The sequence below is a fragment of the Erpetoichthys calabaricus genome, chromosome 8 (assembly GCF_900747795.2).
Source record: "Erpetoichthys calabaricus chromosome 8, fErpCal1.3, whole genome shotgun sequence".
Classification (NCBI taxonomy): domain Eukaryota; kingdom Metazoa; phylum Chordata; class Cladistia; order Polypteriformes; family Polypteridae; genus Erpetoichthys; species Erpetoichthys calabaricus.
Window position 1 is genome coordinate 183,235,843 of NC_041401.2, and position 17,167 is coordinate 183,253,009.

At 38.3% G+C, this 17,167-nt stretch overlaps 2 protein-coding genes across 4 annotated transcripts in view; one reads left to right on the forward strand and one right to left on the reverse strand.

Moving 5' to 3' along the window:
* Positions 1–17,167, forward strand: part of c8h2orf76 (chromosome 8 C2orf76 homolog) — a 331,828-nt gene that overhangs the window by 206,337 nt on the left and 108,324 nt on the right. The gene's annotated exons all lie outside the window — the stretch shown is intronic.
* The window catches only part of vps13d (vacuolar protein sorting 13 homolog D), a 187,744-nt gene that overhangs the window by 123,917 nt on the left and 46,660 nt on the right, over positions 1–17,167 (reverse strand). For 2 of the 3 annotated variants that reach the window (XM_028807954.2, XM_051930739.1), the window contains 6 exons: positions 15,389–15,540; positions 10,066–11,151; positions 9,779–9,869; positions 5,969–6,095; positions 5,426–5,606; positions 4,683–4,907 (listed from right to left, as the gene is read on the reverse strand). In XM_028807954.2, coding sequence (XP_028663787.2) covers positions 4,683–4,907; positions 5,426–5,606; positions 5,969–6,095; positions 9,779–9,869; positions 10,066–11,151; positions 15,389–15,540 — 1,862 coding nt within the window. The remainder of the gene's footprint in view (positions 1–4,682; positions 4,908–5,425; positions 5,607–5,968; positions 6,096–9,778; positions 9,870–10,065; positions 11,152–15,388; positions 15,541–17,167) is intronic. The other variant, XM_028807955.2, reaches the window with a different exon arrangement.

Genomic DNA, 17,167 nt, shown 5'->3' on the forward strand with positions numbered 1-17,167 from the left:
AAATAATGGAAATCCAGTTAATCCGTTCTGCACCCCAAATATATTAACATAAAAATCAATTTTCCTAACAAATAACACTGATAAATTATATATACTGTAGTCTACCTTTAATAAATAACACTGGTAAATAATATAACTGATTATTAAAAGAATCAAAACAGGTGTCCAAAGTGCAGTAGAGCATTCAATAAATCTTTAAATAAATAATCCTTAAAACAGTTGTGAAGTGGAGGTTTAAAATACACAAGAATAACAATCCTTTAACACGAGGTTAAAACGTCAAAAGGATGCCGTCTTTAAAAAACAGATGACCATCGCCGGTGCTTCTTCTCTGTTAGCGTCTCACCTGCGGGCTCTGGAACAGGCGAGACACTCTTAATGCAGCTGACCTTCTGTACACCGTCCTGCGTCAGCTGTTTGGCTCGCCTGTTCAGCTACACGCGAGCCTGCACTTGCCTCTCTCTCTCTCTCTCTCTATATATATATATATATATATATATATATATATATATATATGCGGGGAGGACATGGCAGCTGCAGCCCATCAGCCACAAGAACAATCATGGATGTGGGCAGTTTCCCACCTGTGCACTTAAGTGAGAAACGCAGACACCGCAGATCGCGGCTCGCAACTGCTACCACGCCCCCTTGCTGAGCCGCAAGCTATACCCACAGCCTGGCTCGTGGCTTGTTACGCGAACCAATGCTCGTATTTAGAGCTGAATTTTTCGCTCATACTTTCCTCGTATTTTGAATTTCTCGTGTACAGAGGTGCTCGTATCTCGAGGTTCCACTGTATTCTAAACTGTACTAACTTATGACCAACTGGCGGTAGCTCACGAGCCAAAAGCAGGTAGCAACCCAGTGGTTAAGAAACATTGCTCTAGAGCAGGGGTTCTTAACCTTTTGATGACTCCAGACCCCCAATGGATTGTCCAATATGGTCCCATACCCCCTTATGCACTACCCAAGTATAAATTAATACATTAAATAAAATAAATACCAGTACCCAGAGATCGAGTCCCATACCCACAGCTTTTGGTTCAATACCCCCGGTTAAGAACCCCTGCTCTAGATGGTATCACTCACCCCTTGTTTTCAGCTACCGTATGGAAACCCTTGACATATGGCAGCATGATACTATCCCTTTCTTTTTCACCTGCACTCAAAACATTTCTTTGTTGTTCCAGTACATCATTTTTCCTTTCACAAAATATATCCATTTCTTATTACTTTGTCCCTTAACTTCTTGTTCATACTAATGCTGTCTCTACATAGGTTGAACTAGATTAATGTCCCACTAGCATGGATCATTGAAAAGGCTAGCCAACCTTTCTGACTCATCCAAAAAATGTGCTGTCCACTTGATGTATTCTGCCCCTCAGTATATTTACACTCACACTACTACTATACTGTTCACTCTTCAGTGTCTGCCAACTCATGGTAGGTGATTCCACCCTACAAAGATAAGCTCCTCAATATCTATATATTTCCACATCCTGTGAATTTCCCCTTGGTATTAATAAAGTATCTATCTATCTATCTATCTTATTGAGAAAATTGCAGCCCCAGCTTAAAAAAAAAAAGTACTTTTTTTTAGATTCCATAACGCTACAAATGAACCTTATGAACATTCGTAATTGTATGCCTGACCTGCACATAAAATACCACAAAATTCTAACAAAAGGGGCTCACGCTGATCAACATTAAAATTACAATGAAAGCCACAACTTATCCTCTCATTCCTTTGCTACATCTAAGCAACCTTAACTAAACAGAACACACAGGAAAAAGAGGAGTGTATAGCACCCCCATACACCCTAAAACAGTATATACTCTGAAGCACACAAGAAAAATAGACAAAAAGACTAGAGATGTACCAAATGTAATGGCCATCTAGAAAATGCTACAGTCAGCTATCAGCCATTTGTTAGAAATAAGCAGATATTTATTGCTGATTATTCAGGTTTCAAAAACATTTCCCATGATGCTTCTGGAAAGAAACTTTGCGGGTGGTAAAAATTATGTCTGTGGTGTGGGCTCACTTTAGTGATTGCACAGATGACACGCAGAAATGCTATATGCAAACTCTGCTCTGTGACAATTTAACAAAGGGGGGAATACAGTAATCCCTCCTCCATCGCGGGGGTTGCATTCCAGAGCCACCCACGAAATAGGAAAATCCGCGAAGTAGAAACCATATGTTTATATGGTTATTTTTAGAATGTCATGCTTGGGTCACAGATTTGCGCAGAAACACAGGAGGTTGTAGAGAGACAGGAACGTTATTCAAACACTGCAAACAAACATTTGTCTCTTTTTCAAAAGTTTAAACTGTGCTCCATGACAAGACAGAGATGACAGTTCTGTCTCACAATTAAAAGAATGCAAACATATCTTCCTTTTCAAAGGAGTGCAAAGCAAGCAGTCAAAAAAAAAATCAATAGGGCTTTTTGGATTTTAAGTATGCGAAGCACCGCCGGTACAAAGCTGTTGAAGGCGGCAGCTCACACCCCCTCTCTCAGGAGCAGAGAGAGAGAGAGAGAGAGAGAGAGATAGAGAGAGATAAAAAATCAATACGTGCCCTTTGAGCTTTTAAGTATGCGAAGCTCCATGCAGCATGTCCTTCAGGAAGCAGCTGCACACAGCCCCCCTGCTCACACCCCCCTACGTCAGCGCAAGAGAGAGAGAGAGAGAGAGAGAGAGAGAGAGAAAGTAAGTTGGGTAGCTTCTCAGCCATCTGCCAATAGCGTCCCTTGTATGAAATCAACTGGGCAAACCAACTGAGGAAGCATGTACCAGAAATTAAAAGACCCATTGTCCGCAGAAACCCGCGAAGCAGCGAAAAATCCGCGATATATATTTAAATATGCTTACATATAAAATCCGCGATGGAGTGAAGCCGCGAAAGGCGAAGCGCGATATAGCGAGGGATCACTGTACTGGTAAAAACTACACTATGACCAGTCTGATTGCTCACACAGAAAGACACAAAAGCAAGACACACTAAGGAAAACAAAGAGTTTCTGAAAAGCAAATCTGCTTCAGTTACTAATTCTCAAGTTAAAGTGCTGTCCAAGAATATCAGAACTCCTTCAATACCGCCAGCATTTGATAGGCGTAAAAAAATCTATTCAGACAGTGCAAAAGCTCCAAGTACTACTCAGTACATAATGGAATTTAGAGATTCAGAAACTAGTGAATTTTAAACAAAATAGTTACTGCAAATGTGTGACGGAGAGCAGTGATGTTACAAAATATTTAACTCAGAGACTGTATATCTTATTAAGCTAATGTTAATGTTGCCTACACTGAATTAAAAGTGACTGACCAGTGACTTGAAATGAGAGGAGTTAAGTTACAAAACAGAGACTGTTTTTGTTAATTTGTATGCCAACAATTGGTATCATTTTCATATCAGCACTTTGGTTTTTGATATATTGCAAATGACACATATTATACTTTCACAAATGTCAGCAGAGTCACCAAACGCTTTTTTTTCTTCTAAATAATCAGCTGTGTGTATCAGCCTGAAATTTTCACACCAGTCCATCACTAAAAAAGACAGGCTCAGTAACTTCAAAGTACCCATCTATCTTTAATGATGTAAAGATATACAGAGCATAAACCCAAAGGAAAAAGTGAAGTAAGCGATATTGTACAATTCATTAAGAAGAATGAGGTGTGCGTCCCATAATGGTTTCTGAAGGGACTTGGAGTCGAGATCTCCTTAGCTCATTTTGGAACATTACAGCATTTACCTTTTTTCTCTCATGAAAGCTGTTTTAAATACATAAACTACACATGCACCTTAATAAAAAGATAAATGTCTGTGTGTCCGTCAGGTTGATATGTCACTGTCATTTGAAAGATGGCACATCATAAACATTTATATTAACAGAATAGACTGTATTTGTCAGTCCAATAGATGGCACACCCAAGATATTTGTAGTAATGCATTTTATTACTACATGTGTTATAAAATACTTTCCAACAGATGGTGCAATGCAAATGTTAACACTCAGGTCTACATTGCTTGCTTAGATTTCAACCCATCTTAGACAGGTAGGATAGCTAGTGATGATACAACTGTTCAAAGCTGCCTTGCTTTGAACTGATTTAAAAAAAAATATCTAACATTTTAAATGTAATTATTTTAAGTAAAAGGAAAGAGAAATGAAGGAAAGTAATACCATCAATACATTGTAGCAATGGTTCAAGACATGTTAGCTTTTTCATCTGTATTGGCTAAAACTAGTTAAAAATTGCAACACTGATCACCAGTATATTCTAAGTTTGTATGGCTGAAGTTTAAAAAATGTATGGATTTAAGTTCAATTTGTAAGTAGAACAAACGAGGAGAACAGACAGTAAGATGTCTGCTGCCACTACTTGTTCTTTAGTGAAACATGTAAAGACACACTGGACTTCATCAATACCAGTGGTACTACATGAAAGGAGGGCAGCAAGAAAAAAAAATTATATAAGAAAAAGTGTTTTCATTTTTATATGATTAATTTTATTAGTTTAATTGGTGGAATTCACTAAAGCATTTTTCGCAGTAAATTTGCTGAGTCTGTTCCAGATTGTTATTCAAATCACACATGCAAGTAATGTGTTTAGTTTACAGAAGAAAGTAAAGCCAACCAGTACTGACAGAGGTTGACTGAACGAAGACTCACCAAAGAAGGAAAAAAGGAATGAGCCATGGTAAGTTTCTCTACCTTGTCCCGCAGTGAGAAGGTACCCTTTGCACCAGCATTTAGAAACTTGTTGCACACCCGCAGCTTGCCCAAGTTTGCAACTATGAGGTGATGAGAATGGGCACTTTCAGGAATCAGGATAACAGGGGCGCCAGCCTCAATATCCAACAAAATTCGTGCTGCTCGTTGAGGTCGTTCTCGTACCTGTATAAAACCAAAAAACAAATGTCAATGTTTGCATTTGCTGCTGAGCACTATAAGTACCCAAGATGCATTGTGCAACTCTGTTGCTGGTAAAGACACTGGCGAAATGAACAGTGATAAAGCCTGTCATCTAAGAAAAGAAAAACAAAAAACCTAGGAATACTAGCGCATTTATCAACATGCACCATCAGAAAATGAACATGAGAAAACTTCAAAAGGTAAAGACAACTCTGCCTTTTATATTTTAAGCGTGTCATGCAAATCTACATTCTGAATTCTTTAAGCAGCTTTTCTAGTATGGAAAGAAACAAAAGGAAGACTTAATAGGTGTTGTGTTCAGATGAAACAGACTAATATGATTTGGCCCATGTGGAGCAAAAGGAAGAAGAGGACTAGGTGAAGAGCTGCACCAAGATAGCACTTACTGACTGTCAAAGAGAAACTCGAATTGGGTGAACTTTTGAAGGACTGATTGTGTGACACAGAAATAAATGAACAAAGACATCATTTCAACTCACAGCCTGGCCCTGCACCGCAGCTCGCTGTCTGCCAAGAACATCCTGCAGCTGTGTAAAATGCTGGATAAATGCAACCAATTCAGACTGGAAGCGCTGGGTGTGCACATACTGGACTGAAGCCATTTGTAATTTGACTTTCATATCATATGCGCGAGTGCAATAGGGGTCAGGTTCACCATATCTATAGAGAAAAACAATGCGGAATAATTAGCAGTGCCAGAGTAAAGCGAAAAGAATCAATTGACAGGATTTCAAAATGTAATGTTCTATACTATATACTATTATACTACAATCAATAATGTCATAAGTAACTTGATTAAAACATAAAAAACAATCAAACCTTGTGCATGTATATGATATTTATTCAATACCTAAAATGTCGAGAAACCGGAATGCTTTGTGAAACAACACTAGAAGATAGGCCCTCAGTGCGGTCTAGAGACAATAGCAGTGTAAACATCAAGGAACAGAACCCAACTATATGAAAAATGTCATGTTATCTTGTCAGTCACAACGTAAAGAAAGCCAAAAGTGGAGGATTACTTGTGGATGTCGAAGTTCAGGGCTTCCCCTCCTCGTGTGATAAATCTCTCTCGATATAGTTCTCCGTGAGGAGTCAAGTCACTAAGAGACAGGCTTCCTAAAGAACCCTGAAGTGAAAGGTTTCCATCTGAAAAAATAAATCAATAAATAAGTAAATAAAAATATAAAAAAAGATACGTTTTATGGCACCCTTGTGAAACAAAAGGAGGGTTACGATTGACCAAGGTTGAGAATTTCCTGCCACTGAATCATTAAGAATATGATTATCCAAGATCAATTCTTGGGTAGCCTCAATTAAGATGAGATGTTTTATCTGGGAGATACTGTTGAATGTTTTGGTAATAGTCACTAAACCCATAAAATAAACATAAGTTCAAATGAATCCAGCCAATATATAGTCTGTTCATGCAAATTATTTAGTGCACATTTGGCATGTTACTGCTTTTTGTAGCAGTGCTAAGGAGCCACAAAAGTTGTGTTTCCATCATAACCTGCTCTGCACTAAGCCCAAGCAAGTATGAAGTTTGAAACTACTTTACATGTAGTTTCACTGCGACATTTTGCACTTCAGAAGATTTACTAAAAGAAACAGCACTGAAAGGGGCATTTATTAAAAACAAAAAAATAATAAAATAGATACTCTGATACGTAGTTCTGCCCCAAAGCAAAACATTAACAGGGTCTTAATATGAGATGCTAAAATGCAAGATCAACTGATCAAGTGCCAAATGATTTCAAATTAAGCACTTACTGTAACTGACTTCCTAATGTGTGTTCCTTGTACACATTAAGATAGTTTACTTTGCTTCACAGTAAGTCATGCCACTAGTTGCTGAAATATACTCACTGCCTTTACCCTTTAGTACAAAACAATTAGCCATTTAGGGAAGCTAAAATATACACTTTCATTTAATTTAATTGCAGGCAGGGTGGAATATGTGGAGAAGAGTGTCAGGAGTAATTTGTGACAGACAGGTATCAGTAAGAGTGAAAGGGAAGGTCTACAGGATGGTAGTGAGACCAGCTATATTATATGGGTTGGAGACAGTGGCACTGACCAGAAAGAAGAAGTCAGAGCTGGAGGTGGCAGAGTTAAAGATGCTAAGATTTGCATTGGGGATGACAAAGATGGACAGGATTAGGAATGAGGACATTAGAGGGTCAGCTCAAGTTGAAAGGTTGGGAGACAAAGTAAGAGAGGCGAGATTGCGTTGGTTTGGACATGTGCAGAGGAGAAATGAGGGGTATATTGTGAAAAGAATGCTAAGGATGGAGCTGCCAGGTCAGAGGAAATGAGGAAGACCTAAGAGGAGGTTTATGGATGTGGTGAGAGAGGACATGAAGGTGATGGGTGTAACAGAGCAAGATGCAGAGGACAGGAAGATATGGAAAAAGATGATCCGCTGGGGCAACCCTTAATGTGAGCAGCCGAAAGAAGAAGATTATACTGTTAATACAGTGTTGCACAGGAGTGACAGCAGAGCGTTTATATGCCTCAAGTCGTGGTAACACAACCAACCGCAGTGCCAGGGTGATAGCGATTGCTAGCCACTTCTTCTCTCTTCCCTTTTGAACAGAGGATGGGTCATGACGTCACTTCTGGTATAACCAGAGTGGTTTTACCTCTTTCACTTCCAAAGAGTTTTCAGACCAAGCTTGCTTAGCGTACAGGAATCCAAAATGAAGACGCACATTTCCAAATGGAAAGCACATGGGATGCAAAACATCCACTTTATCTTCATCCATTGTTTTCACTTCATTTCATTCCTTTGATTAAATGGGGTACCCAGCTGGTCCCCTGCCGTTCATCATTTTTCTGTTCTCAATTATTAATAGATTTACAACAGGCATTTGACTCCAGACGTTCACTTGTATAGAATTCACAAGACAGAATCAGACATAAATGCAGGCTGGCAAATACTGGAACAATATTACCGTGAAAGATAGGGTTTAATGAACAATTCATATAAAAATAGTTTAATTTGAAAGCCAGATGACTCTCATGTTGTACAAACTCATTAGCCTGTGTTTATACTGCGGGAATTTTTAAGAAATTCTATCACTGCATGCACAAAACACAGATATTTTCTCCATAAGGCTGGCAATCAGGTAAGTGCTGGAAATTAGCAGAACAGTTATGTTAGGCAGATCAATTGCTACAACTTCAAATGCATCAAGATTCATGCTACCACATAAAAAGAAATATTTTGACTTTGATACATTTTTATACCATGGCCCTACGTGACAATGTAGTCCAAATAAACAATACAAATCCAGCATCCAACTAGCCCTACTCCAAAAATAAGCCCTAGTCAAGATCGTCAGCTGAAAAGTAAGGCACCTATGGCCAGGTTTATACTTCACGCGATGTGACGCGTGTGACCGAAACATCCATTAAATTCCGAGGACACCTTACCACAATATCTCTGAACAGGATGTTTAATGATTACATTCATCAATCCAGGGATGCGCCCATTCAAGCAGCATCAGCACAAGACAGAAACAAAATCCCTGGACGGGGCATCAGCTCATTGCAAGGTGAACACAAGCACAAACAGACACTGGCGTCATTTTAGCGTCACCAAATCCCCAAACCTTCATGTCTTTGGATGGAAAACTGAGCACACTGTGGAAACCCACCATGATAACATGCAAACTCCAGGCAGGGATCACAAAGGACGCGACGACCTGTGTGACAGCAGTGCTACCGCTCTGCCACCCCTATGTGTAACTATTAACGGTATTCATTATTTAAACAAAGTTAACGATTTATCTGTAAAATGTAACATACATATTGTAATGCATTTCATCATGACAGTGATATCAAGTATAAATCTAAGAATTCTAAATGTGCAAAGAGCTGGAATGTTATAAATTTAATGTGTTCAGTGTGGCGATCTATTGCTGCTTGCTGCTGCTGTCAGGTCAGGAGGAAACCCCAGAAGCGCGGTGCAATTAACAACTGGGATGACGTTTACGACAGTCTGCTTTAATGATAAAGTAAACTACGAGATTAAAGTGGACAATTTGAGTTTAAAGCCGAAATTTCCATTTTAAATCACAAAATAGACCATTTCATTATGTCCTTATTTTTTTTCTCTCTGTGGCTCAAATACGGCGCCATAAATTCTGATGCTATTGTAAGGTACAAAACAAAAAAGACGGCACAGAAGATGGTATGTAAGACTTTTAAAATGTATCGCGTCATTACTTTGGGGAATATGTGACGCTTGAATATAAAGGACACATGAATACATTTGTATGTCGGCATTTTGCTTTACCACATCGAACCATTTATCAAAAATTGGAGCATGAACATTGATCTGCAAAAGTAGCAAGAAATTCATGCTGAAATTCAGGATTTGAAAGTGGAGAGTTATGACGATATTCCAGAAGAAGATGACATAACTGTATTTGGATAAATGTATATTGTTGTACATGAATAAATATAAGATATCCCCTGAAAATAAGCCCTAGTGTATCTTTTGGAGCAAAAATTGATATAAGACCCAGCCTTATTTTCGGGGAAACACGGTATTAGTTGTTTCAGTATATTAAGATTTGATACATCAAGCCTTACAATATTTCTTTTTCATTTCTGATAACATAATTAAATTAAAAAAAAAAATTGGTAACGATAAAAATATCTAAGTGAGAGTAAGGACTCCCTCGACTTTAAAGTTGCTATCAGTTTTCACATTACCAGTTCAGGCATAACTGTCCTACATACAGCATTAATTTTATCAAAATCAAATCCTCATAATGTTTATGAGTCTAACAGGAGGCAAGGCTATTTAGATGCTTACTTACCAAACATTTTCAGATAAGTAGTCAGTTTGGATACATTTGCCTTAGCCAGTTCATTGGACTTCTTACTAAGCACAAGAGAAAGGGAATGAACCTGGAAAAAAGTATAAAGATGATTAGTGACGATGAAACCAAGGACTACAAACATAAATTAATGAAAGACTAAAATGTATGCAAAAATCAATGACTAACCAAATTAAACTTAAAAACAAAGGAAAGATAAGAACTTGATTAAGCTAGGAAGAACATTATGATCATTTTTTAAAGTCTCATAAAAAACAGAAAAGTACCTTGAGGTCAAGTTTTGTATTGACCTTATCAAGTAGAGCTTCCTCACTGAAGAAATTATCTTCCACCAAGCCTACAGCATGGTCAAGCTGAAACTGATCTGGGACAGGGTAAGGTGATGTAGGAGTTGTTTTCAAACCATGGTTACTGGCGGTGGAACCAATTCCAAAGAAATCAAGAATAACTACCCAGGTCTGTAGAGTAATAAGGACATCAAGGCAATTGAAATCTACATCCACAGAGCGGCCAATTCTTTCATATCGGCTCTCAAATTCAGGATGGTGCTTGTCCACAAGAAGAACATTGATGTGTACAAGAGACTCGTCAAAGTCTGAGGGAGAAGTGAAGGTGCTGGAGTTATGTGTTGGAGAAGGTGGTGGAGTACTTGGGCAAGCTGACTCCTTTTTAAATTTTCCTGGCACACCTTGAGTAGTAGAAGAATGTCTTTGATAAAGTTGGAAGACATTTTGGGTTTCTTCAATTTGTGCTGGAAGGGAGCGAGGCATATCAGGAATCTGAGCATTGGAAGAAGCAGGACAGGACTGGGATAAATACTCTTTTGGTGAGAAGGTGGAGGGTTTTGGTGCACCTCTTGACACCATGAGATGTTTAAATTTTGAATCAGGATTTTTCTCCAGGAGATCTTCCATGAGGAGTGACTGTAATGTCAACTGAATTGCCAAAGTATGAGGGTGGTCTTTAGAAAACTCTCCTTCCAGATCCTGGAAGCACAGACTCACAAGCCCTTGTGAGCCCTGACTGAGATCTGTACTCAGTTGTACCTGAAGCTCAGAAACCTTGAAGTTGGCATGGACCTGGGTGAAGGTGTCAGGCTCCTTTAATGGGGAGATAGGCTGATGATGGTTAGGGTTTATAAACGAGGTTGAAAAGGAAGAATAGAGGTTTTCAGATGAAATATTATGCCTAAATATGCCCATTGAAGGACTGAAGTAAGATGATGATTTGGAGGATGGCGTGGGCGGAGGAGGAACTGGAGGCTCTGAAGGAGTTATACGTTGTTCTTCAATAAATGTGAGGTTATCCATAGTCTGCAAAACTTGCTCATATACTGCCTTTGCCAGAAAAACCTAAGCAATGAAGAAAAGTGGGCAATAATTAAAATACTTTTTAACCTTCACAATACAAGACTTGCACTACATCAATTTCAATTGATGGCATTCTTCTGAGAAGATGGGCTCTTGCACTCAAAGATCTTAAAATGGAACTGAGTAAAATTCAACACATTTAACATTTACATAAATAAAGATATACCACCAATACATTAATTTATTAATAAATTATACCTAAATTAAGATGACAACAATGGAAAAAGGATATGGACAATCACTGCCATACAGTGCATTCGGAAAGCATTCACAGCGCATCACTTTTTATGGCACAGCCATTTCAAGATCTCTCCAGAGATGTTCAATCGGATTCAAGTCTGGGCTCTGGCTGGGCCACCCAAGGACATTCACAGAGTTGTCCTGAAGCCACTCCTTTGATATCTTGGCTGTGTGCTTAGAGTCGCTGCCCTGCTGAAAGATGAACCTTCGCCCCAGTCTGAGGTCAAGAGCGCTCTGGAGCAGGTTTTCATCCAGGATGTCTCTGAACATTGCTGCAGTCATCTTTCCCTTTATCCGGACTAGTCTCCCAGTTCCTGCCGCTGAAAAACATCCCCACAGCATGATGCTGCCACCACCATGCTTCACTGTAGGGATGGTATTGGCCTGGTGATGAGCGGTGCCTGGTTTCCTCCAAACGTGACGCCTGGCATTCACACCAAACAGTTCAATCTTTGTCTCATCAGACCAGAGAATTTTCTTTCTCACGGTCTGAGAGTCCTTCAGGTGCCTTTTGGCATACTCCAGGCGTGCTGCCATGTGCCTTTTACTAAGGAGTGGCTTCCGTCTGGCCACTCTGCCATACAGGCCTGATTGGTGGATTGCTGCAGAGATGGTTGTTCTTCTGGAAGGTTCTCCTCTCTCCACAGAGAACCTCTGGAACTCTGACAGAGTGACCATCGGGTTCTTGGTCACCTCCCTGACTAAGGTCCTTCTCCCCCAATTGTTCAGTTTAGGTGGCTGGCCAGCTCTAGGAAGAGTCCTGGTGGTTTTGAACTTTTTCCACTTACGGATGATGGAGGCCACTGTGCTCATTGGAACCTTCAAAGCAGCAGAAATTTTTCTGTAACCTTCCCCAGATTTCTGTCTTGAGACAATCCTGTCTCGGAGGTCTACAGACAATTCCTTTGACTTCATGCTTGGTTTGTGCTCTGACATGAACTGTCAACTGTGGGACCTTCTATAGACAGGTGTGTGCCTTTCCAAATCATGTCCAGTCAACTGAATTTACCACAAGCTGGACTCCAATTAAGCTGCAGAAACATCTCAAGGATGATCAGGGGAAACAGGATGCACCTGAGCTCAATTTGGAGCTTCATGGCAAAGGCTGTGAATACTTATGTACATGTTCTTTCTCAGTTTTTTTATTTTTAATAAATTTACAAAAATCTCAAGTAAACTTTTTTCACATTGTCATTATGGGGTGTTGTGTGTAGAATTCTGAGGAAAAAAATGAATTTAATCCATTTTGGAATAAAGCTGTAACATAACAAAATGTGGAAAAAGTGATGCGCTGTGAATACTTTCTGGATGCACTGTATCTACATTCAAATCTACATTTTCAATGTTCTGAAAATCAGCTTTATAAAAGTAAAAAGTATGAATACAATCTGTACATGAAACACACATTAAAGGGAGTATTTGAGAAAACAGAAATACAGAAACTGTATTCACAGGTTGCATGTAACATGGTGTGAATATTGATGAAGTAGACTGCTTTAAGTTCTACGGGCCAGATTCGGTCTGAGGGCCTTGTGTTTCACCCTAAATTTTATGAGGGGAAAACATTTTAGAGCTCTCAGTGGTATCTAACCTTTGTCAACAAACAGCTAATTAAGGATGTTTAAATAAAGGTGACTGGCTATTCCAAACAAGGGAGAGGCTTAAAGAAATATCAAAACATGTCCATTTTTGAATTTCTACTGTCAGAAACAATGCAAGTTAAAGGGAACTGGTAAACTCAAGTCAAGATTTGGAAGATCCAGAATAAAGTGATAGAACTGCTCATAAATTTATCAGATATACAAAAACAAAATATATCACTACAAAGGATAAGTAGGAAGGTTTAGCTGGGATCAGCATAGTGTTCCACAGTGCAGCATTGTTTACAAAACATGATGTGTATGGATGATCACATCATGTAAGTCATTATTTAAAGTATGAAAAATGAGACTTAGGTACACTAAAAAATGCTGAAGTTTTAGAAGAAACACCTTGCTAATTACTATGCACAATGGTGGTTCTCCTACACTGTGGAGGCGGTGGGAATGTGTGACAGTCAGTGTCGCATGAAATTTGTGGTTTATAGAAGTGTCAACAAATCCAGGTTATTTAAAGAAAGACGATTATTAAAAATCAACCATGAAGTACTAACAGAAAGAAAAGGGTTTAGTGTGACCATCATAGACTTAAAAATAATTAAAGTCAGCAAAGGGGCATCTCAAATATACAATGAGAAATCGTGTTAGGCATTCTTTGCATGCAGATAGTAGGGTTCTGCAAGGACAAGTATGGAGAAATTCTTAATGTAAGACTTTTGGCAAACTACAAGAACCATTTGGAAAGTACACATTTTTCACAAAAAGGGTGTTAACTTAATACTGGCTGATAGGGCTTCCAAACTTTTGTACACGCTACCTTAACCGTTTTATTTTCCCTTCTAATAAGGAAGTTGCTTCATTAAAGGATATTAAAATGTATTAATATGGTATTGAATGATGAAACTCAAAAGACAGAAGAAAACCTAGGGAGAAGAAGTGACACTTGAAACAAAATGAACGAGCTTTAGTGATGCTGATGAACATATTAAAGTAGCAATTGAAGCAAAACTAGTGTGTTAGGCTGGTAACATGACTTCAAGAGAGGCTCACTAAGATAACAAGCTAAGTAAAAAGGCAAGCTCAGTTATGGGGCACTCTCTAGACGCCCTGGTGGTAGTAGCACAGGATAGAATAAAAACAAAATGGAGTGCCATTATGAACAATGCTGCACATTCAGTTTCGGACACACTAACACTGATGACTTTCCTCCAATGAATTATTCAGCAAAAGTGTGTCAAGAAACGCTACAGGAGCTCCTTTATACCAACAGCAATATGTCTGCATAATTCTTCACTGTGACTGTGACTGAAGTCATAAGTTTTCTTTTCTTTCATTTTTTTTTCTTCCTTGTGTAGTCATTAGGGTGTGTGTTCAGACCATAGTGTGTGTGTGTATATATTTTGGTATGTGTATATGTACAGTATTTATCTATTTATTGATTTAAAGAGCTTCTGTGAAAACCCATATTTCCACCTTGGGGAAAATGAAATTTGTTTGTTCATTCGTTCAATCTGTCTATCTCTCTCTTTCTCTGTCTCCATACTTTTACTTGAGCTTAAGATAAAGCATGAAAGAACTACATCTGTTTATTTAAATTAATATAACAAAGCATTTCAAATAAATGCTACTGAACCGTGTGCTCTTTGTTGCTGAGATGATTAAAAGAACTGAGTCGGTGATGGCATGGCTCTCAGTTAAAAGCACCAACATTGATTTTGCATATAAGCTACCAAATAAAATGTTCAAGGAATTTGCATTACGTAAAAACATCAGAGAGTTATGAGTTATCCAACCTGTGACAATTAAAACAGCGAAGGCTTGTCTGGCCTGACTGATCTTAATAACTCAATGTATGTCTTAACTGAAAGGCAACAGCTTGCCTGCATCCTCCACTCCACAGTTTTGAACCCCTACCTCAAATTCTCTCTCATGCTTCTTCTTGTGCTCTAAACAGAAAATGACAATCTACATCCCTACCCTTTAAGTGGTACCCCTCGGCAACACTACCCACTGCTCCTGATAATACAGTAGCCCTAGTCTTTTGTTACATTTAAAAGGCTAGTGCCCACTGTAAGTGCATATTCTGCACCCCTGCTACACACTATATACTCCCAAAAACATGCGACTTGAAACCTGTCATTTGAGAAATTAGCCATTTGCACAATCATAAAAATAAGGCATCTGATCTACATCCAGTCACATGAAAAAGGGCAAGGTAACGATCAAAGTGGAAGTACTTTATTAATTGATTTTGTCAATATCTATATTCCAGGAATAGATAACAGAGACTATGAAATGTATATTATAAGCAACTACAGGGGCAGCCTTCATCTGTTTTGACACTCGTGGCATGAACAGTGTAGATACGGCAAAATAAATACCTGCACAGGGTTAACAAACCTGCCCTCTATTCGTAGAAGGCTAGAACTGCAAAAGGATTGTTCTGTTGGAAGGTATGACAGGTCAGCTCTGTCACTGAGTCGGACCTTCTCCAAGTTGAACACGATGGTGTTGTCTTTCAAAATGTGAAATGCTGGGAGACAGAGAGAAAAATAAACACAAGAAAAATGATAAAAAGGCTACAGAGCCTAATATACAGTAGCATGTTAATTAATACTCACAGTGTTAAAAAATTGTTCAAATCTGAAGGTCAATAGGGTGCCGTTTTAACTTGCTGCTAGGTACCTTGTACATATTTGTCAATGTTATGAAATACTGTACACCTCGCAGTATGCAATTGTTTATTTGCTGAAAAATTCATATGGAATGGTAAACATCCACCATTAATTATTGCTGTTTAACTCAATTATAAATGTGTTTTTAAAAGGATTTTTCACTACTTTTAGACTGACAGGTCTAATACAGTCATCTGATAAGGGGGCTTACTATTATTTCTAAAGAAATTATTAATGGCAGAATACGTTTTACTTTTAACTGAGATTTGTTTAACACAGCTTCTGCTTTTGCCGTCTCTGCATTGAAACCACAATATATTAACAATATGAACTCTACTTTACAAAGCTGTGAATGGCTTAGAGAACACATTTTGCACGGACTTCACACATTTGTTTTAATATTTTCCTATGTTAATGCTTTTATTAGACTACTGTTTATTATTATTAACATTTAATATTTTTATTATTGTTTGTTTTTGGCAGACGCCATACCCTAGAGGACTTAAATTATCTGGAAACATTACACCTGTTGACATTAACGTATATACTCGCGTTTAAGTTCTCCCGCATATAAGTCAGGGCTTGATTTTGCAGTATGATTTCCGGTATTTTATAATGTCGGTCGTATAAGTCGAATGCAGAAACTCACGCTATTGGTCCAAGAGATTATGATATGCTAAAGCCCACCTGAGATAGTAACCACGGAGCACACTGCCTTTTTTTTTTCCTATGTATTGCACGCCTACATGACCACACAGTAATACTATTCTGAAATGACGTTTGCACTGTTTTGTATTTTTTGTATCTCACACCCTCATACACCTTTATCGTAAGAGCATCCCTTATCTACGATGGAGCGTTCAATTAGAAGAAAATATGAAACTGGTTTTAAATTTAAAGTCATTGAAATGGCGAAACAAATTGGTAACTGTGCTGCTGTAATATAATTCGATGTGTCTGAGAAACTGGTGCGAGATTGGAGGAGGCAAGAAGATTTAAGTGTTGTATTTTTAAACGGGCGTATAAGTCGGGTCTGATTTTATGATTGATTTTTCAGGTTTCAAGACCTGACTAATACGCAAGTATATATGGTACTTTTTATTTTAAAATTGGATAACAGAGAGAGTCATTGACTTGTTCAAATTAATCTGAAGTGGGTACAAAACTGGTAACCTTCAGTAGAACGCAAAATACCATAGGCAAGAATGATACATACTATATTCATCTTCTAATGAAAGCAGGAGTCTACAGTTTAGACGATAGATAGATAGATAGATAGATAGATAGATAGATAGATAGATAGATAGATAGATAGATAGATAGATAGATAGATAGATAGATAGATAGATAGATAGATAGATAGATAGATAGATAGATAGATAGATAGATAGATAGATAGATAGATAGATAGATAGATAGATAGATAGATAGATAGATAGATAGATAGATAGATAGATAGATAGATAGATAGATAGATAGATAGAT